We start from the raw sequence: 22,190 nt of genomic DNA on the forward strand, positions 1-22,190 counted from the left end.
TTAATACCTGGATGAAAATCCTTTACAGTCAATGACTGCCTGAAGTCTGGAACCCATGGACATGACCCAATGCTGAGTTTCCTCCCTCGAGATACTTTGCTAGGCCTTTACTGTAGCTGCCTTCAGCTGCTGCTTGTTTATGGGTCTTTCTGCCTTCAGTCTTGTCTTCAGTAAGTGAAAAGCATGCTCTATTGGGTTGAGATCAGGTGACTGACTTGGCCATTGAAGAACATCCCACTTCTTTGCCTTCAGAAACTCTTGGGTAGCTTTTGCTGTATTTTTTGGGTCATTAGCCATCTGCAATATGAAGTGGCGTCCTATCAGTTTGGCGGAATTCGGCTGAATCTGAGCAGAAAGTATAGCCCTATACACTTCAGAATACATCCTGCTGCTTTTATCAGCAGTCAGGTCATCGATAAACACCAGTGACCTGGCTCCATTGGCAGCCATACATGCCCATGCCATAACACTGCCTCCACCATGTTTGACAGATGACGTGGTATGCTTTGGATCATGAGCTGTTCTTTTCCTTCTCCATACTTTTCTCTTCCCATCATTCTGGTACAAGTTAATCTTGGTTTCATCAGTCCAAAGAATCTTATTCCAGAACTGGGCTGGCTTTTTTAGGTGTTTGCTGGCAAAGGCTAATCTGGCCTGTCTGTTCTTGAGCGTTACCAGTAGTTTGCACCTTGTTGTGAAGCCTCTGTATTTACATTCATAAAGCCAGCTATTGACTGTAGATGTTGACAATGACATGCCTACCTCCTCAAGAGCATTCTCGACCCGGCTAGATGTTGTGAAAGGGTTCCTCTTCACCATGAGCAGAATTCTGCGGTCATCCACTTTAGTTGTCTTCTGTGGTCTTCTAGGCCTTTTGCTGTTGCTGAGCTTACCAGTTAATTCCTTCTTTTTCAAGATGTTCCAAACCGTTGCGTTGGCCACTCCCAATGATTTTGCTATCTCTCTGATGGGTTTGTTTCTTCAGCCTAATGATGCCCTCTTTCACTCACATGGACACCTCTTTGGACCTCATGTTGGGAGCTCCAGTGAACAGCTACCAAATGCAAATGTAACACTCAGAACCACCTCCAGGCCTTTTATCTGCTTCATTGGTCATGGGGTACCCAGGAATCAGGCCACACCTGGCCATGCAGCTGCTTGTCGGCCATTCGTTCCATTACTTATGAGCCACCAACGATGGGTGTGTGTGTATGCCACTGGCTGTACTTCCTGAATGGTTAATGCCTCACTTTTGTCAAACCCCTTGAATTACAGCTGAAAGTCCTGACTCAGCTCCCATCTGGGTGTGTTTCCTTTCAACTTCGATGTGGTGGTGTACAGAGGCCAACGGCCAAAACAGTTATCCTTCTTCCAATATTTCTGGCCCTGACTGTATATGATACAGGGCCGAAATGTGTTGGGCCACTTCAGGGAATAAAACTATTTTTTTTCAACATCCTGAGACTTTGTCACTTCACCCCATTGGGCCCTTTACATCCAACAGTGGGCTTGAGTATGGAATTTTTGTAGCTAGAATGTTGTCCCATGGAAATTTGGAATTAAAGTTAACTTTGAGCCTTTGGCATGTTAATTTGGGTATGCCCAGTGAGAGTGGAGGATACCTTCTTAATAGGAAAGTTTTGCATGATGAGAGTGGGCTACCTTTTATTTTGACAGAAAGCTCCATGATAGTTGTCTTCCTATTTTCTCATACTGCTGTCCCAGTTCCTTATGGATCAATATTTGGACAGTAACAGTAGTCATTTTGTTGCTGTTCTGGCACTCAGATGGGGCTGGGAGAGATTACTGATTGCAAGCAAGTGCATTCTCCATTTGTTGCATATGGGGAGGGCTGATAAGTTATGATATAATCTAAAGGGCTGTTTTGGTGCGTATTGCCGATACCTAGTGGGATGAGGCAGGGGAATATGCTTGAACCCAGCTGCTTTCAACAGAGTCAGTGGAAATGAAAGGCAGGTTTGCTGTGGTCCATAAGGACACAATCACTCTAAATGCTCAGGCCAAGACACAGTTCATTTTGAGTATGTGTACCTGCTGCTGAGGAATCAGGAAAGAATAAGGCTTCTGTTGCTGTATTGTATCAACCACCCAGCTGCTTAAGTCTCCATGACTGAACTGACAGAGGAAGACACTGATGTGGTGTTGAGGACTCCCAGGCTTATAAGCTCGGAGGGGATGGGGGACAAAACAAGCCCTCCTTAAAAGGTGCAGCTCAAGTATTCATGTGCCAGGACTTCCGGTTGGGACCGATGTTGCTCTGGTATCTTCCCACAGGGTTCCGTGGGAGCTTTCTCAAACAGCTTTTTAAAAGGTTGAAAAACCTTTTCATCTCCCCCCTGGAATGGAAAGTGGGGGCAAGGCAACAGCTCTGGACAACATCTTGGAGAAAGGTAACTCCCACACGCTAGTGGGGGGGCTGGATTCCAGGATTATCTTCCCAGAGCTTTACCAACGCAAAAAGCTGTACTGAGACTCCTATTTTATAGGAGAAAACAGGGCTGACGTGTTCCATATAATTTATGCTTTAAGAAATACCAAGACTCTTTGAGGGATGATTTTAACAATATTTGAGAACATCTGAGGACCTGTAAGATCTGCTTGAGAGAAACATGTCTGCGCCAAGGAGAAGGAGCTTGCATCTACTCCTCCCGAATCCTCTGTGTCAAAAGTGTCAAGAAGAGAAGATAGAGGTGAATTATTTATGCTGATAGAGACCTTATCTTCGTAATTTACGGAGCAAGTCAAGAGGCTGGATTTAATCCAAAATTCCATCACCGCCCTGCAAGGAACTGCAGATTTGATTAATGTGTCATGGGAAAAAATGGAGTCGAAAGTTAATGAGCTTGAAGACCGTGTGGCTGGAAACGAAACCACAACACAAATTTATTTTTAAAACACCTCTGATAGAATTTCTCAACTGGAGGCCTTCATGAAGAGATCCAACGTACGTATTTTGGGGATTAAAAATTTGCCTAATGATGTAAAATTGCTTGCTTTTGTGGACAAACTTTTGCATGAAAAACTCCCTATCCCATCTGATTATTTACTTGATATTGAGCAGGCATTTCGTGTGCCAAATGATAAAGGGACTGATTACACCATCGTAGCTCAATTTGCAAAAGTCTCCACAAAGAATTTTATCCTGCATCTAGCTAGGGAGGCTCGAAGCCTTTCCTGGAAACAAGATAAAGTTATGTTGTTTCCAGACTACATCAAAGAGGTGGCAAATAAAAGAAAGCAATTTATCAAAGCAAAGAGCTTGGCAAAACAAATGAATTTACAATACTACTTAAAATATCCTGCTACTCTTTGTATTGTGTCTGAAGGTCAGATGAAGAAGTTTCAAAATCATGAAATGGCGGAGGCTTGGGTGAATGTAAAAAAGCGTGAGAATTTTGTTATAACCCCATGAACTGGAGTCTTTAAACAAGCTTTGTTAACTGTTTCTATTTAGCCTATATGATCCAGGCTAACTCAGAAGATAAATGATTATATATATATTTGCTTACTTTCTTTCATTTCTTATTTTTTCTTGCTTTTATCTTAAAATACATAATATATCTAGTATAAAATATATTACTGAATGTTGAAGGTTTATATTAAGTTTTATTATTACATAATATTTTATATATATATATATATATATATATATATATAAAATAATTACTAATAATACAAGGCTTTTGGGAATGAATTCTAGACTTTTTTTTATATAAGATTGATGATATGATATAGAAATGTAAGGTTGTTTATTAAATTGTAAGATTGTTGTTATGTCTTTAACATAGAACGACATTGGAGACTGGGGGGTGTTGGAGCGTAAATTCAATTCATTAGGAGGGAGGGAGAGGGAGGGGGAGCGAGGGGGAAGGAATTATCTTTTTTTTTTCTTCACTTCTTTTCCTCCTCCCTTTTCCCTTTATCTTTATCTTTTTCTCTTTCTTCTTTCTTCTCTTTTTGTTATTGTGGTGTCCTCATCAGAATATTGTATTCCTGGGAAATTGAAGCATTGATGAGGTTGTTGGTAATTTGGGTACAGTTTATTTCATCCATATAAAATAAATAAAAATATATTTTTAAAAAAGTATTCACGGCTGCCACAGGCCTCACATGGGCTGCAGCTCATACAGTGGATTTTTTTTTTGTACTGGACAAAAAGGGGTGATGGAGGGCTTATAGTTTCTCCTTTGTTATGATCACATCAGTAACTGGTTAAGACGGGGCTTATTCTATTTCTGAACCTTTGCAGGAGTGATGGACTAATTAGGACAGCTGGTCCCCAGATCAATCAGTGGATCCAGATGATTTTGAAACGGCCTTAGGAGAATGTCTGGCTCGCTGATCAATATTGTGCCCATGTTTGAGGACTCCTGTGGTAGGGAACTCAGGCAACTAGCAACAGTTCCTCATCACATGAATGCCTGAGGTCCCGTGATCCAAAAGAGATGTTGACTTTGGGGGGGGGGGGGATGCAACCCAGTGCTGACCTGGATGTGAGGAATATGCCAGTTCTACATGGGGGTCACACACCTCTTTTACAGAACAGGTTAGCAGCTTGGGAGTACTTCTGGTTCTGGTGTTTTCATGATGTCTGGGGGAGGTATTCTTTATAACAGCTGCACCTGTCTTTCATGCTCTGTGAAGATATTAACTTGACTACTGCAATGCACTGCACATAGTGCTATCTCTGAAAACAGTGTGGAAATTTCTGCTGGTCTGGAATGTGGCAGTGCAGTTTTTGTCTAGGTCTGATTCTGGAACTCAGATGTATAACCTCTGCTGGCTACCCATTCATAACTGGGTTATATTCAAGGTGCTCTTTTTTTTTTTTACTTTTAAAGCCCTCAATAGCCTATGCTCAGGATACCTTAGGGAATGCTTCATCCCATATACAGCCTTAACTACCATGAAAAGGCTGCTGTCCTAACCAATCATCTTTTATTCTTTGAACTGAGTATATTGTGATGATGTGAACTGTAGCTGTTAACTACTTAAAGAATACGGCAGAAAAGCAGCCCATAAATTTAAATATAAATGATGCAGTGTGCAATAGTTTAAATTTAGCTTCTAGAAAAAAGCAGCTGTATTTAAGTTTAGCAACTGCAAAATTAGACAACTGTATTAAGTTAATCAAGTTACATCACGATAGACTCTGCCATATAAAAAGTGAATTTGCTTATTAATGGTCTCTGCATGTCAACTGTGAAGCAGTCATTAGATTGGAAGTAATGACTGCACCAAGTTTGCTTCCACTGGCAGGAGGCACATTCCCCTTCGGTGACCAAGGAAGGAAGCGCAATGTGCAGCATCAAAGGTTCATGCAATCCACTCAAGGAGATGGCATGTTAACAGGCCACTGAAACATTGAGTCAAGTTGCGCTGCTGGCTTATTTCTCCCCTCCTCTCCCCCAAAGAGTTCAGAAAGAGAAATCATCTCAAGCGGCAGGAGCCTCCAGCTACTTACCCCTTCTTTCCAGCTTTTTTCCTCGGTTCCACGGGGGTGGGAGGAGGTGGTGGTGAAGGAGAGTGCTTTCTTTTTCTGGCACCTGTGGCAGCCTTTCTATCTCGCCGTTCAGGGCTACGGACCGGCTGTTCAGAGAATGGAAATTATCAGCACCAGTCATCCATTTGCTGTGACTCAACGTAACCTGCACAGTACTGCACTGCCAGCTTTTACTATCCTTGCCAGGCACATGTGGCTTCAGAGGGAAGCTGTCACTACCCTGAGAATGCTTCCTCCTCCCCGCAATAACATTCTGCCAATTGGGGGAGGGGGAGGGAGAAGACCTAGCACAATGCTATGACTGCTCCTGATCTCCCCACTCTCCCCCATTCCAATTTGGCAGTTTCATGCTATGATTTTCATCTTCTTTTCTTTTTCTATTTGGACACTCACTGAATCATATGGTATATGATTTGTTTAAGAGTATTCTTTAAATTATACTCTTCCATTTTTTCTGTAGTTCATCTTGCACATTATTGTATCATTTCTTAAATCCAGTATTTTAATTACAACACTTACAGATTTCATTTACTGAGTTTGTGTGCTGCATTAAGTCTTTACATTTTAGAATTATTGGGTTATATTACATTTCTGTTGGAATGTAAGATCAATGAATCAAGGTAAGCTGGAGGTGGTCAAACATGAGATGGCAAGATTGAACATCGACATCTTGGGAATCAGCGAACTAAAATGGACAAGCACAGGCGAATTTAACTCAGGTGACTATTATATCTACTACTGTGGGCAAGAATAGGGATGTCAGAGAATTCCACCACGGATCTCAGTGAGGCTGAATGCCAGTGTGTTCGGCCCCCTGAAATCCGTGGTGGAATGCCTGCCACCCCCCCGCGGATGCCTCCTGGGAAGAGACTTACCTGGGGCGGATGTTCCGGACAGCGGCGGCTCCGGCTGGTCTTCTGACTGGCCACCGCCGCCATTTGCAGTCTGGTCTTCTTCTTTCTTTTTTTTACATAGATGTGATAGCCTACGTAAAGACTTACGTAGCCCATCACATCTGGGTTAAAAAGAAAAAACGCATACGCAAATGGCGGCGGCTACAGCTGCCGCCATTTGTGTTCCTTATTTTTCGCCATCTTAGTCTACGTAAATATTTACGTAGACTAAGACAGTGAAAAATAAGGAACGCAAATGGCGGCAGCCGTAGCCGCCACCATTTGCGTACGCTTTTTTTACCCAGACGTGACAGGCTACGTAAGTCTTTACGTAGCCTATCACGGTTGAATACAGGGACGCAAACGGCGGCGGCTACGGCAGCCGCCATTTGCGTCCCTGCTACCCAGTGGCCGGATGTCCGGCTGCTGGCAGCTCTGCGGAATCACCGCGGAGCGGAGCCAGCCAGGCAGGACTCCAGGGGGAGGGACAGAGCGCGTCCCCCTCCCGTCGAGCATTCCAGGGGGAGGGACGGAGCACCTCCCCCCACACCACGAAGCAGATCCACGAAAACAGTAAGTAACTTTCGTACATCCCTAGGCAAGAATCCCTTAGAAGAAATGGAGTAGCGCTCATAGTCAACAAAAGGGTGGGAAAAGCAGTACTGGGGTACAATCTCAAAAATGATAGAATGATCTCAGTACAAATCCAAGGCAAACCATTCAACACCACAGAAATTCAAGTCTATGCCCCAACCACTGAGGCCGAAGAAGCTGAGGTTGATCGGTTCTATGAAGACCTCCAACACCTTCTAGAACTAACACCAAAAAAAGATGTCCTCTTCATCATAGGGCATTGGAATGCTAAAGTAGGAAGTCAAGAAATCACCGGGATAACAGGCAAGCATGGCTTTGGTGTACAAAATGAAGCAGGACAAAGGCTAATAGAGTTTTGCCAAGAGAACACGCTGATCATAGCAAACACTCCTTTCTAACAGCACAAGAGGCGACTCTACACATGGACATCACCAGATGGTCAATATCGAAATCAGATTGATTATGTACTTTGCAGCCAAAGATGGAGCAGCTCTATACAGTCAGTCAAAACAAGACCTGGAGCTGACTGTGGCTCAGATCATGAGCGTCTTCTTGCAAAATTTTGGCTTAAATTGAAGAACGTAGGGAAAACCACTAAGCCATTCAGGTATGACCTCAATCATATCCCTGATGAATATACAGTGGAGGTGAGGAATAGATTTGAGGGATTAGACCTGATAGACAGAGTGCCTGAGGAACTATGGACGGAGGTCCGTAACATTGTTCAGGAGGCAGCAACTCATTCCATCCCAAAGAAAAAGAAATGCAAGAAAGCCAAGGGGCTGTCTGATGAGGCTTTACAAGAAGCTGAGGAAAAAAGGGAAGTGAAAAGCAAGGGAGAAAGGGGAAGATATATCCAACTGAATGTAGAGTTTCAGAGAATAGCAAGGAGAGACAAGAAGGCCTTCTTAAATGAACAATGCAAAGAAATCAAGGAAAACAATAGAATGGGAAAGACTAGAGATCTTTTCAAGAAAATTGGAGATCTCAAGGGAGCGTTTTGTGCAAAGACGGGCATGATAAAGGACAAAGAAGGCAGGGACCTAACAGAAGCAGATGAGATTAAGAAGAGGTGGAAAGAATACACAGAAGACCTATACAGGAAAGATCTGAATGTCCCTGATAGCCATGATAGTGCGCTCACTGAACTTGAGCCGGACATCCTAGAGAGTGAAGTCAAGTGGGCCTTAGGAAGCATTACTAACAACAAAGCTAGCGGAGATGACAGTATTCCAGCTGAGCAATTTCAAATCCTAAAAGATGATGCTGTTAAAGTGCTGCACTCAATATGCCAACGAATTTGGAACACTCAACAGTGGCCACAAGACTGGAAAAGGTCAGTTTACATTCCAATTCCAAAGAAGGGCAACGCCAAAGAGTGTTCAAACTACCGCACAATTGCGCTCATTTCACATGCCAGCAAGGTGATGCTCAAAATCCTACAAGCTAGGCTTCAGCAGCATGTGAACCGAGAACTACCGGAAGTACAAGCTGTGTTTCGAAGAGGCAGAGGAACTAGAGATCAAATCGCTAATATTCGCTGGACAATGGAGAAAGCAAGAGAATTCCAGAAAAACATCTCTTTCTGCTTCATTGACTATGCTAAAGCCTTTGATTGTGTGGATCACAACAAACTGTGGCAAATTCTGAAAGAGATGGGAGTACCTGACCACCTTACCTGTCTCCTGAGAAACCTGTACGAGGGTCAAGAAGCAACAGTACGAACCAGACATGGAACAACTGATTGGTTCCAAATTGGGAAAGGAGTACGACAAGGCTGCATATTGTCGCCCTGCTTATTTAATTTATATGCAGAGTACATCATGAGAAACGCCGGGTTGGATGAATCACAGGTCGGAATTAAGATTGCCGGGAGAATGATCAACAACCTCAGATACGCAGACGATACCACCCTAATGGCAGAAAGCAAAGAGGATCTCTAGAGCCTCTTGTGAGGGTGAAAGTGGAGAGTGCAAAAGCTGGTCTGAAACTCAACATTAAAAAAAAAATCAACCCTGAGTGCTCATTGGAAGGACAGATACTGAAGCTGAAGCTCAAATATTTTGGCCACCTAATGCGAAGAGAAAACTCCCTGGAAAAGACCTTGATGCTGGGAAAGATTGAAGGCAAAAGGAGACGGGGATGAGAGGATGAGATGGCTAGATAGCATCACCGATGCAATGAATATGAATTTGAGCACACTCCGGGAGAGAGCGCAGGACAGGAAGGCCTGGCGTGCTATGGTCCATGGGGTCACGAAGAGTCGGACACGACTTAACGACTGAACAACAACAACAACTACATTTCTGTAACTTAACACGTATATATACATTTCTAAAACATTCACAGCATTGTGCAAATGTTTTCTAATTTCTCAATTAAATTTAATTAAACTTCCTTCACTGTTTGGCATTCCCAAGAATCCCAAAAGGTTAAAAATCCAGTTTTGAAAATGCTTCAGGCCACCATCTGTTTTTAAATATCCTTTGGGAAAACTGTTCCCACACATTTAACCATTTGTATAATTATTGAGTATATACCTTTATCCAAGCAATAGTTTTTGACTCAGAGTGGAATGCCACTGGCTCAGCCCAAAGCTCTGACACAGGTATGGAGATCCTGCCCATTAATGTCAAGGCTGGGGAAGTTTTATGTTTGCGAAAAGAGAAGGCCAGCATTTAGTCCTAAAATTCAGAGAAACTCAGGAGGATGGCATGATTTTTCCAGATCAGCGTTTGCAGCCTCAATATGCCTATTCAGAACCAGGCATATGCTAGGCCTTTAGGCACTCATCTGTGACCCTTAGGCACACAGGCCTAGTTCAGGCAGATAGCAGATGAAGTTTGTACTCCTTTGAGGTTGCAGACAGCACACGCTCTACGAAAGAATTCCCTCAGTGCACAATGAAAAACAGCACACCAGGGAGAAGGCTAGGCTGAAACTCTGACATACATACTACTGACTGTAAAAACCGACCCCAATCAAAAGGATCCAGGCAAAAGGACAGATCTGAAACCATTTTCTCAGTTCCAGCAGACTAGAAGATGGGAAATGGGTGGGTAAACATAGGGTCAACAGAACTGTCTCCTGACTGCCCCTGAGCCAGCTCCACTTAGATTGCTGTCCTGCCCTTCCAGAGAACATTTCAGTCATAGATGCACACCCACATTATTTCCAGAAGGACACTGCCATTTCCTGGAGGCTCAGCCAGCCCCACTATAATAGCTTTGAGTCAAAGAAAGAACACACAACTGATACTGCTCTGCATGAACAGTGCATGAACCACTACAAGTGTCAGGGAAGTCTTACTTCTTCACTCTTCATATTCATATAGATCCGCTGGCGAAAGCTGACCAGCTTCTTGTTTTCATCCACCTCATAATCTTCTTCATTCATCCATTCATTGAACACATCTGTGTCCAGAATCCATTTGGCATGAACCTACAACAGTAAATGCAAAGACACGTTCAGAATAATTCCCTCATACTGATGTTGCCACATACAGTGAATTCTGGAGGGAATCTCCTCTGAATTTGGAAATACATGCTTACAAATGGTTATTTGACTTCTACCTGCTTTATGAACCATGCAAGAAGCCACACAGAAGACAATGGCATTCCTTACTTCTGTCACCCCCTCTCACGCTGCCTTCTGTCTCCTCCCACTTCTGTCTATATCCTATCCAGTGACTTACTATTTCTGAAACAGCCTCCCCACATTCTGTATATGAAGCAATCCTCTTTGCCTTCAAGGTACCTCTTCTGGAAGTGCCTAGAGGTTTTTGGTACCAAGACTGGTGCACGTGCTGATCAGGGAGGAAGAGATTAAAAGCAACTGTAGTTACATAATGGAACTTGCTGGTGCTTGAAAATCAACTTGCACTGATGGTTTCTGCAGGATTCGGATGGAAAGAGCTCTTGCCTGAATTATGTCTGCACCTGCTGGTACAACTCTAAATTCTATGACCACTTTACAATGTCTAGTACCATAACACTTCTCAGTTGCTACTAATAGAGGCCACTTATTATTGGCAGTGTCTGAACTATAGCCTTGATAACGTAACTGTGACTTGTGAGAACTAAAGGTACTTAAGAACAAAACTTTAGAAATTCCTCTGTGTAACTAACAAAATACATTTACAGTTGCAGAAAAGACTATTTATGGAGATCCTGGACCGCATCCATTCTACCTCAGTGTGGGAAGGGCTGCAGGTCAGCGGTAGAGATTCTCTTTCCATGCAGAAGGTCCCAGGTTTGATCTCCAGCATCTCCAATTAAGGCTACAAAAAGTTCCTGCCTGAAACCCTGGAGAGCAGCTGCCAGTTAGTGTTGACAATACTGAGCTAAACCAAGGGACTAACTCAATATAAGGCAACCTGCTCTGTCACAGAGGTCATCACATGGCATGTTCCTGGTGGTTCCACTTGGACCGATGGCCCGGTTGGAGTCCACCAGAAAAAGAGCCTTCAGTGTGGTGGCCCCATTCCTGTGGAACGCCCTGCCTTTTGAGGTCAGGCAGGTGCCAATGTTGTGTTGCTTTCAGTGCCTCCTGAAAACATTGTTATTTCAAGAGGCCTTCCTTGAGAGACTAGCCATGGTTTACTAAATTTGGTCTTATCAGAACTTGTTTCTCTTAAAATGTTGTAATTGTTTTAACATGGTGTTTTATTCTTTTCTCTTTTTTGGCTGTTCATTACTCTGAAATCTTTTGATATGGAGCAGTATATAAATAATGTAAATAAAAATAAACTTCCTGTGTTCCTAATATTGCCTCTACCCACATTCAGAATGAGAAGATTGGGAGATGACCAAAGGATAATTTTCTCCAAGAAAAGGAAAAACTGGAAGGAGAGAAGAGGGCAGGAGGAGAAATTAGGACGAAACATCTAGGAGACTTCTAAGGAATAGCCACAGCTCAGGGGTTCAGGCACATGCAGTTCAGGCAGAAGGTCTCAGTTCAGTCCCCAAAATCTCCAGTTAAAATCTCAGGTAGCCCTACAAGCACCACCTGAGACGTTTGCGAGGACAGTGTTTCTGTATAAGCCAACTGTGCATGTTCATACAATTTAGATGGGGATAGTCCACCATATCCAGTTCAGCGTGAGCGAGGGGGCAAAAGGAATGGGGAAATAGAGAAGCATCTACCTCTGTACAGCTTTCTTGAGTATAACCTACTGCAAAAGCAAATACTTTCAAGTTTCTTTTGCTTTTTAAAATGTAAGATGGGAGTCTGAGAGCAGTTGATACGGCATCAGGTAAGTGAGCCCAGTCTTCCCAGCCCATTGAAGCAGCCATCTCCTCTATACTTTCACCTTAATTCTCATCACACAATACTCCTCTTCTGCTGATGATAGGGAAATGAATTTATGAATCTAGGAAGAATGTTTCATGCTGTCACACAAATAAGTAGAGCAATTATCTGAAAAGAAACACTTCTATTGTAACGGTTTCCTTATTTTCTCTTAACAAATGAAATCAGCCTCAAACTGATTTTCAGATTTGTGCTGCACAAAGACCTGTAATCATTCTGAAGGGATTAATAAGGCTGCCAGTGTTGTTCTGCCTCTATGTTCAACAGACCCCAGAAAATTATGAATCTTGTCATAATTAATATGTGCTCCAAACCTTTATTCAAACTGACCTCCTCCTGCCTAACAAACGAGTTCTTATTTCCAGTATTAGGGCTTTTAAAAGACATGCCAGCCCTTAAAACAGCAAGCTTTTGTAATACAATAAAATGCATTTACCAATTTATTATATCCTTCATTCAAGGCTCTCAATGGAAAATAACCGTTTATGAAATGCCATTTCAATATTGTAGTGATGTGATGACCTATGTAGAGTTGAAGTCCAGATAAATCTCTCCTGCCTTGCTTTCGTCTATCTCTACCAGGAGAGAAGAGAGGTTTCTATCCCTTCCCTCAGATGTCTCTCTCACACTCCCTGCAGAAAGAAGCTGCAAATGCCTTCTAGCGCAATGGCTGCAAGAGGGCTCCTGGCTCTGGACTGGAGCCGTTGCAGTCTGGAATGCCTGCATAAAATTTGACCACCCCTCCTTCAGACAGAGAAGCAACCACAAGCAAATAGTATGCCTCTAGAAGCAGAGCTCTGACAAGATGCACAAATTCTCAGGTGCTCCCTTAGACAATATAATTTTAGCCATGGCAATTTCCCACAATTACAAGGCATTATTCCTTCAACCAGAACATTTATTATCTAGCAGATAATGCTGCACCTTGGGACATAGGTTCACTTGTTTGCTCAAGCTATGAATGCTCTGGGTGACCCTTGCTAAGTCTCATATACACAGCTTCCCCTCTGTGAAATGGGAATACACGATCTACTTCAGTGTTGCAAGACTAATCCTGGTGCAAAACTCTGCAGCTTGCTTATTATAGAGGTGGGCTGCAGAAAACATATCACACTAGTTCCCAAAATGCTTCTGGTCTCAGTTCATGTAATAAATGTCTTGAGCCTCTATACCTAATGAATCATCTTCTTCTATATGCATCTCCCTATCCATCTATATAATTATCATCTGCAGGCGATGTCCTGCTCTACCCCATCATTTCAGATATGAAAACAGGAGGAGTGCACAGTACAGCTTCCTTGGTAGTGGTGGCTCAACTGTGGGCTGCCCTTCTCAGATATATCTTTGCTTAGTTTCTGCCACATCAACCTTTTTAATTTTCAACGGCTTTGCAGTAAAAGGCCCAATTTTAACTGCCCCTTTCTGCACTTTTTACATATGTGCTTTGTACTGTTTTGTAACACGGTTTAAAAATATTGGTTTTATTTAATACTGCTTGCACATCATATGCATTGTGATAAATACTAGTAAACAAATAAACAGATAAACACATTAGTAAACAAAGAAAGGGGCCTTTTCCTGCTTCACTTATATCACTGGAATAATGATTTTCTTTCTTACATGGTTGGCTTTAGTAAGGGAGGTGGTAATTTTAAATCTAGTATTTGCCATCTTTCTTACTTTGCCTGTGTGAAACAAGGTATTGGATTCTTTTAAAGACAAATACACACGGGGATTAAATATTCTGAAACTATTATCACTTCAGAGCAACTGTGAGAAGAACACACTCTCACCTTCCATGGTTTTTCTGGAATTGGAGGTTCTTCGATTTCTGCTTCTATATCAGTAGCATGAACCCAAGTGTCATAGCTAAAAGTAAAAGTGAAGATGTGAATTCGTTCCTCACGCATAACAGCACTAGTATAATAGAACTGTCAAATGATTTTGTTTCAAGTGATTTTGCATCATGTTCACTGTATGGGTTTTTTTTTCTTTAACCCCCCCCCCCCTCATTTATTTGATAGGAGGTATGCTTACTATTCCAGGTATACACAAAACTGCCAGAAAATGGGTCAGATTGCATGAAAATTGGGATCAGAGTGTTGAAATAAGTGTCATGTAGCAGATTCAGTGCTAATATATGTAATGTGATATATTCTTTGGACAAGGCAGTAGAAACCCAGCGCTTCAGTAAAAGCCCTTCCCAGCCACTACTTCAATGGAACAGCTACTCACATTACAGAACCCAGCACCCACAGACCAAAGGGTGCAAGAACTGACTCAGGGGAATATAATGTGTGCCTGTGTAGCAAGTAGTAAGTTTCAGTCAATTATACGAGAGTTTACTTCTATTTTCACTGTGGATTTCTCAAGATCTCCATCTATCCATATTTACTTCTCTCAATAGGAGATGGTTCAAAACATAACTTGCAAAGCCAAATCATGGTTTGTTGTGATATGGGAACCAACACCTAACCAAGAAAAACAACATACGGTTTGTGAACATCCACCAGACCAGGTTCTGAAACCACAACCTGAACCTGATTTGTACACCACAGTTTGAAGGTGTTGTTACAAACCATGGCTTGGGATGTTGGGGCAGCTTCTTCCAGTAGTTGCCAATCCTGGGACCCCAGATGGTTTGGACTGCAACTCCCACCATCATCAACCAACACAGCCAATGGCCAGGGATGATAGGACTTGTAGTCCATTATCACTTGGGGATCCAAGGTGATCTAGGGATTCTCAGGGAAGGTGAGGGAAGAGGGAAAATACATAAAGGCTTGCTGTCTGGAACACTAATCATGGTTTGGAGTCTACACTATAGTTAGTGCAAACAATGGTTTGGTGTTACCTCTGAACCAGCCCTTGTATTTTCAAATGTCAGGATATTTCATTGCTCTAACAATAGATGGACACAATGGCAATTTTCTGGGCAAATGTCAGAACACCCAGAAACCTTACATTTCAAACAGTTGGGAAAGAATTTCTCCATTCTTTCTGGTAAGCAAGGGGGACAATATCTGAAAAAAGGACATCAGCTTTCCATTCATTGTCATTACCTGTCTGGGAAATACCCCCAATGCACAAGAACCTGCTTGTCTTTTTTCATCACAGGTCTTAGCCACTCATCTGCAAAAGAAAGAAATGCCATCATGGTCAGAAAATAATCTAGTTAAAGTCACCCCAACCTTACAAGCATCAGAAGAACATTCACTTGTCAACCCAAGGAAGGTTAACAAGAGGCTGCATTGCAGATCAATTTCCTTAATGGAATATCCAACTACAGAGGGTTCAGGGTAAACAACAAGACAGAATTAGCAAATAACGGATGCTGAGACTGGTTTGAATAGCTCATTTCTGACTATTCAGGTAAGAGTTGCACAAGGGTTAAAAAATGTCAGCACACTTGACATTAGACTAAAAAAGGGCAGAGAGCACATCCCATGCACATAGTGAGAAGAAGATACGTTGCCATTCTGTCTAATGCATGTCACAGGTTTGTGACACGTGCCTGCCAGAGCATGCCAAGGGATGCGACCCTGAGTGCCTCCTGCAGTATTCTCAACAATCCTTTCTTATAAAACGTCGAAATTGCTTGCAAAGGCTTCGGTTCTCAAGAAGCAACGGAACCTCCAATTACTCGGGTGGAGCTAATAAATCTGGCTAAAGTTCATTACAGAAATGGTCAAAAAGTAAGTGGGACGTTGCTTTTGCCATATTGAGGACAGTTATCAAAGTTGCATCTCAACACCTCACCCCCACTTTTTTGTCTACAAACCCTATTCAGCAAGATTTTAAACTGTACTTTAATGACGTTTCCACTGTGTTAGCCAGTTGGGGTTCCTGAAGGGGATATACATTCTAAATAAATGTACAGCAGCTTTTCAAGGTCAAAGGCATTTTACATTAAAAAGGATCCTGTGGATTCTGCACTTTGATATTGTTAACTGCTTTGTGCAATTTTGAATTTGTTAGCTCGCCTTGAACATGCCAAAAGGCAGGCCTTAAATACTTCCAGTCAATAATAACTGTGCTTTTAACCAGCAATTCTGAAAGATCTTTAACAAGAATATCTCACAATCTTGTAACGCAAAAGTATTTGAGATCAAAGAAGGTAAATATACACATTTGCATAGCTTTAGCTGCACTACATTATTCTGATAATAATCTAGTAATCATTAAGCAGGGTTGGGGGAAGTACTGGGATAGCACACACTGGGGGGGGGGGTGTCAGGTCATGGAGAGTTCAGAGGGAGGAGAGGGAACTTCAACACACCAGCTCCAGCTATTGCTTCCAGCCAACTTCCGCATTTGTGACCTTACTCTGGGTCCTAGTGCCTGCTTGGTCCCTTCCTCCTGACACCTGTTTCCTCAATTAAAACTGCTTTACCCCTCAGGACTTTCTCAGGTTGAGAACCAGGCCAAAGCAGCATCAGTCTGCTTGCTACATTTGCTCTTTCATTGTTATTGTTCAGTCGTGTCCGACTCTTCGTGAACCCATGGACCATAGCACACCAGGCCTTCCTGTCCTGCGCTCTGTCCCGGAGCGTGCTCAAGTCCATATTCATTGCATCAGTGATGCTATCTAGCCATCTCATCCTCTACCATCCCCTTCACCTTTTGCCTTCAGTCTTTCCCAGCATCAGGGTCTTTTCCAGAGAGTTTTCTCTTCGCATTAGGTGGCCAAAATATTTCAGCTTCAGCTTCAGGATCTGTCCTTCCAATAAGCACTCAGGGTTGATTTCCTTTAGGACTGACTGATTTGACCTCCTTGCAGTCCAGGGGACGCGTAAGAGTCTTCTCCAGCACCACAGTTCGAAAGCATCGATTCTTTGGTGCTCAGCCTTCCTTATAGTCCAGCTCTCACAGCGATACGTTACTACTGGGAAAACCATAGCTTTGATTATATGAATCTTTGTCGGCAAGGTGATGTCTCTGCTGCTTACTATGCTGTCTAGGTTTGCCATAGCTTTCCTCCCAAGGAGCAAGCGTCTTTTAATTTCATGGCTACAGTCACCGTCTGCGGTGATCTTGGAGCCCAAGAAAATAAAATCTGTCACTGCTTCCATTTCTTCCCCTTCTATATGCCAGGAAGTGATGGGGCCAGATGCCATGATCTTCGTTTTATTAATGTTGAGTTTCAAACCAGCTTTTGCACTCTCCTCTTTCACCCTCAACAAGAGGCTCTTGAGATCCTCTTCGCTTTCTGCCATTAGGGTGGTATCGTCTGCGTATCTGAGGTTGTTGATCATTCTCCCGGCAATCTTAATTCCGACCTGTGATTCATCCTACCCGGCGTTTCTCATGATGTACTCTGCATATAAGTTAAATAAGCAGGGCGACAATATGCAGCCTTGTCGTACTCCTTTCCCAATTTTGAACCAATTGGTTGTTCCATGTCTGGTTCTTACTGTTCCTTCTTGACCCTCATACAGGTTTCTCAGGAGAAAGGTAAGGTGGTCTAGTACTCCCATCTCTTTCAGAATTTGCCACAGTTTGATTATTATTTATTTATTATTTTATTTTATTTCTATACCGCCCAATAGCCGAAGCTTTCTGGGCGGTTCCCAGAGTTCGTTGTGATCCACACAATCAAAGGCTTTAGCGTAGTCAATGAAGCAGAAAGAGACGTTTTTCTGGAATTCTCTTGCTTTCTCCATGATCCAGCAAAAGTTGGCGATTTGATCTCTAGTTCCTCTGCCTCTTCGAAACACAGCTTGTACTTCCGGTAGTTCTCGGTTCACATACTGCTAAAGCCTAGCTTGTAGGATTTTGCGCATCACCTTGCTGGTATGTGAAATGAGCGCAACTGTGCGGTAGTTCGAACACTCTTTGGCGTTGCCCTTCTTTGGAATTGGAATGTAAACTGACCTTTTCCAGTCTTGTGGCCACTGTTGAGTGTTCCAAATTCGTTGGCATATTGAGCGCAGCACTTTAACAGCATCATCTTTTAGGATTTGAAATTGCTCAGCTGGAATACTGTCATCTCCGCTAGCTTTGTTGTTAGTAATGCTTCCTAAGGCCCACCTGACTTCACTCTCTAGGATGTCCGGCTCAATTTCAGTGAGCGCACTATCATGGCTATCAGGGACATTCAGATCTTTCCTGTATAGTTCTTCTGTGTATTCTTTCCACCTCTTCTTAATCTCATCTGCTTCTGTTAGGTCCCTGCCTTCTTTGCCCTTTATCATGCCCGTCTTTGCACAAAACATTCCCTTGAGATCTCTGATTTTCTTGAAGAGATCTCTAGTCTTTCCCATTCTATTGTTTTCCTTGATTTCTTTGCATTGTTCATTTAAGAAGGCCTTCTTGTCTCTCCTTGCTATTCTCTGAAACTCTACATTCAGTTGGATATATCTTCCCCTTTCTCCCTTGCTTTTCACTTCCCTTCTTTCCTCAGCTACTTGTAAAGCCTTCTCAGACAGCCACTTGGCTTTCTTGCATTTCTTTTTCTTTGGGATGGATTGAGTTGCTGCCTCCTAAACAATGTTACGGACCTCCGTCCATAGTTCCTCAGGCACTCTGTCTATCAGGTCTAATCCCTCAAATCTATTCCTCACCTCCACTGTATATTCATACGGGATATGATTGAGGTCATACCTGAATGGTTTAGTGGTTTTCCCTACGTTCTTCAATTTAAGCCAAAATTTTGCAAGAAGCAGCTCATGATCTGAGCCACAGTCAGCTCCAGGGCTTGTTTTGACTGACTGTATAGAGCTTCTCCATCTTTGGGTGCAAAGGACATAATCAATCTGATTTCGATATTGACCATCTGGTGATGTCCATGTGTAGAGTCGTCTCTTGTGCTGTTGGAAAAGAGTGTTTGCTACGATCAGTGTGTTCTCCTGGCAAAACTCTATTAGCCTTTGTCCTGCTTCATTTTGTGCACCAAGGCCATGCCTGCCTGTTATCCCAGTGATTTCTTGACTTCCTACTTTAGCATTCCAATGCCCTATGATGAAGAGGACATCTTTTTTTGGTGTTAGTTCTAGAAGGTGTTGGAGGTCTTCATAGAACCGATCAACCTCAGCTTCTTCGGCATCAGCGGTTGGGGCACAGACTTGAATTACTGTGATGTTGAATGGTTTGCCTTGGATTCGTACTGAGATCATTCTGTCGTTTTTGAGATTGTACCCCAGTACCGCTTTTCCCACCCTTTTGTTGACTATGAGTGCTACTCCATTTCTTCTAAGGGATTCTTGCCCACAGTAGTAGATATGATGGTCACCTGAATTAAATTCGCCCACTCCTGTCCATTTTAGTTCGCTGATTCCCAACATGTCGATGTTCAATCTTGCCATCTCATGTTTGACCACCTCCGGCTTACCTTGATTCATTGATCTGACATTCCAGGTTCCTAAACAATATTGTTCTTTACAGCATCGGATTTTCTTTTCACCACCAGACACATCCACAGCTGAGTGTCCTTTCGGCTTTGGCCCAGCCGCTTCACTCTTTCTGGCGCTACTTGGAAATACCCTCTGCTCTTCCCCAGTAGTATATTGGACACCTTCCGACCTGAGGGGCTCATCTTCCAGTGTCATCTCTTGTAGCCTTGGGATACGTTCCATGGGGTTTTCTTGGCAAGAATACTGGCGTGGGTTGCCATTTCCTTCTCCAGTGGACCACATTTTGTCAGAACTCTCTGCCATGACCTGTCCGTCTTGGGTGGCCCTACACGGCATAGCTTATGGCTTCCCTGTGTTATGCAAGCCCCTTCGCCACAACAAGGCAGTGATCCATGAAGGGGGCTCTTTCATTAGAGCTCTGAATATCCAGCCAAGAGTTTTTGGAATCTGCACTCAGACTAGCTCAAAAGAATTGTGCTTTCTTCCAGAGAAAGGAAGCAGAATGCAGCTTTTAAGTGATACTTCATTCCCAGAAAAAGGAACCGCTGTTTTTGAAGTGAGAAATTCTATCCTCCCCTGAGGAAAGAAGCAGGCTGATACCGCAGAATTTCAAGGCCACGCAGGTCTCATAAGAGTCTAGACATAAATGTGCTTGTCATTGCTGAAACAGCAGCAAATAACTCCTCTGCCAACTGCCTTCAAAACTATAAACCTTTTGCGCACACTGCATGATAGCGAAGTTTTGATATGCAACTGCTTTTAAGGGGATACTAACAACATTTGGGGGCAAGAGGAGATTTTTTTAAACTGACTAAAAGCAGTATTTTCCACTTGCCAAAGGAAAAAAAATGATACCATAAAATACATCAGCATAGAGGAACCTACCCAGATCAGCTAAGTATATTTAGAACCAGGGCACGGAGGAGCTTCCCCCCGCCCCCAAGGATGGGTGATGTAAAGATGAGAAGACCTCCACTCTCCCAGGGGGAATGAACTTAGTCTGAGGTGCTCTGTGACCCACGCAGCAAGGACAGGGGGAGATGGACACAGTGCAGGCACACATCATTCTTCATGCTGTCATTACAACAGCTCTACTTGTGCTTATGCAAAGAGAAGTGATGGATGGTGACCAGAACAAAAGATTACTTTAGGTAGCACCCAAATTTCATTCAAGCTTTTCTGGGAGCTACATGTAACGATGGCTTAAATAGAGCAATTAATCTCATATCCAATATAAAACACATGGGCAAACTCACAAAGAATTCAGCGCACAGGAAAATTCAGTGCAGACATCACCAGATTGCAACACACGCACACTGTGCAAGGAAGCCGCCGGAGCACTGCACGGAAGGCTCTGCATTCTGCAGGGATAATACTGCCATCTACTGGACTCCTGGTGTGGTAATAATCTATTATTCATTTACTAAATCTGTATGGCTGCCCATCAACACATGCTCTCTGAGCTGCTAAAAGAATGAAATCTAGTGAAACTGAGGGCATTTACACACATGCAGACCTGCACGCGTAGACCGTTTTAACAGCATCAGGATACTATCCATCTAGGGCTCCAAAAGTTCAATTCAGAGTGTCACTGGATTTGTGCGAACCATGGTTAATATCAGAACTAATATAACCCTAATATCAGAAACCACATTCCTGGTTTCTCAGCTCTAGCTAAAAGCCAGCAGGATGTTAGGTCAGCTCTGACCCTTCCTTGCCTTCTTGCCTGACGTTTATGACAAATCACAAGGACCTCAGGTTGGGCTGCTTTCGCAACATGTGCAAGTACTGAACACAATCTAGTGAAATTTGCCACACATTGCCTGAAAATATTTTTCTGGGAGTGCTTCAATTCCAAGAGATTAGGGGTGCTTCCATATGAAGCTGTTATTCCAGAATAGCCACAATTTGTTCACTTTTATGGCGCATCCTCATGACGTAGCCATTCAACTGCGTTTTCCCCATTTTTCTTCCATTCCTCCTGAGACTGCAGGAAAATCCAACTTTTTAAAAGGAATACGGCCAGCTCACCATGGATGATTTAAACCACGATGAACTGCAGCACGTGTGGCTGCCGTTTTCAGTGTGCAACCCCTAATCAGGGGTTATGCCATATTGTATGAACCTGGCCACTGTGGGTTATTCGAGGGTTAAACACTTGCATAACCATCGACTAGTAGTAGGGTTATGTGAGGGTTGTTTAACCCTTGAATAATCCATGATTTTCAGGTTTGCACAACACAACGCAGCCCACTATTGCGCCCGCTTGGGGTTTGCATATTTAAAACGGAGGCCGCACACACCACAGCTCATCATGGGTTATATAATCCACGATGAGACAGCTGAATTTGGTGAACCAGCCCAGAGTGGACCAGAAAAGGAACAACTGTGTGGGATGAGTGGTTTATTGAGGACAGGTCAGTGATGCTGTGCCATTTCAATTTGCACTGCCAGTCCCTTCCTTTATTATTTTTCAACATGAATTTGCTGACTCAGAGGAGCGCCTGAGGGAAGGCA

At 43.0% G+C, this 22,190-nt stretch overlaps 1 protein-coding gene across 3 annotated transcripts in view; it reads right to left on the reverse strand.

The window, feature by feature from the left end:
- The window catches only part of SMARCC1 (SWI/SNF related BAF chromatin remodeling complex subunit C1), a 124,797-nt gene that overhangs the window by 73,070 nt on the left and 29,537 nt on the right, over positions 1–22,190 (reverse strand). For all 3 annotated transcript variants that reach the window (XM_084859605.1, XM_084859603.1, XM_084859606.1), the window contains exons 7-10: positions 15,384–15,453; positions 14,115–14,190; positions 10,321–10,452; positions 5,486–5,610 (exon numbers count right to left, since the gene is read on the reverse strand). In XM_084859605.1, coding sequence (XP_084715731.1) covers positions 5,486–5,610; positions 10,321–10,452; positions 14,115–14,190; positions 15,384–15,453 — 403 coding nt within the window. The remainder of the gene's footprint in view (positions 1–5,485; positions 5,611–10,320; positions 10,453–14,114; positions 14,191–15,383; positions 15,454–22,190) is intronic.

This window comes from Heloderma suspectum, chromosome 5, assembly GCF_057233095.1.
Source record: "Heloderma suspectum isolate Gila_16-S chromosome 5, 16-S_ref, whole genome shotgun sequence".
In the NCBI taxonomy this organism is placed as follows: Eukaryota; Metazoa; Chordata; class Lepidosauria; order Squamata; family Helodermatidae; genus Heloderma; species Heloderma suspectum.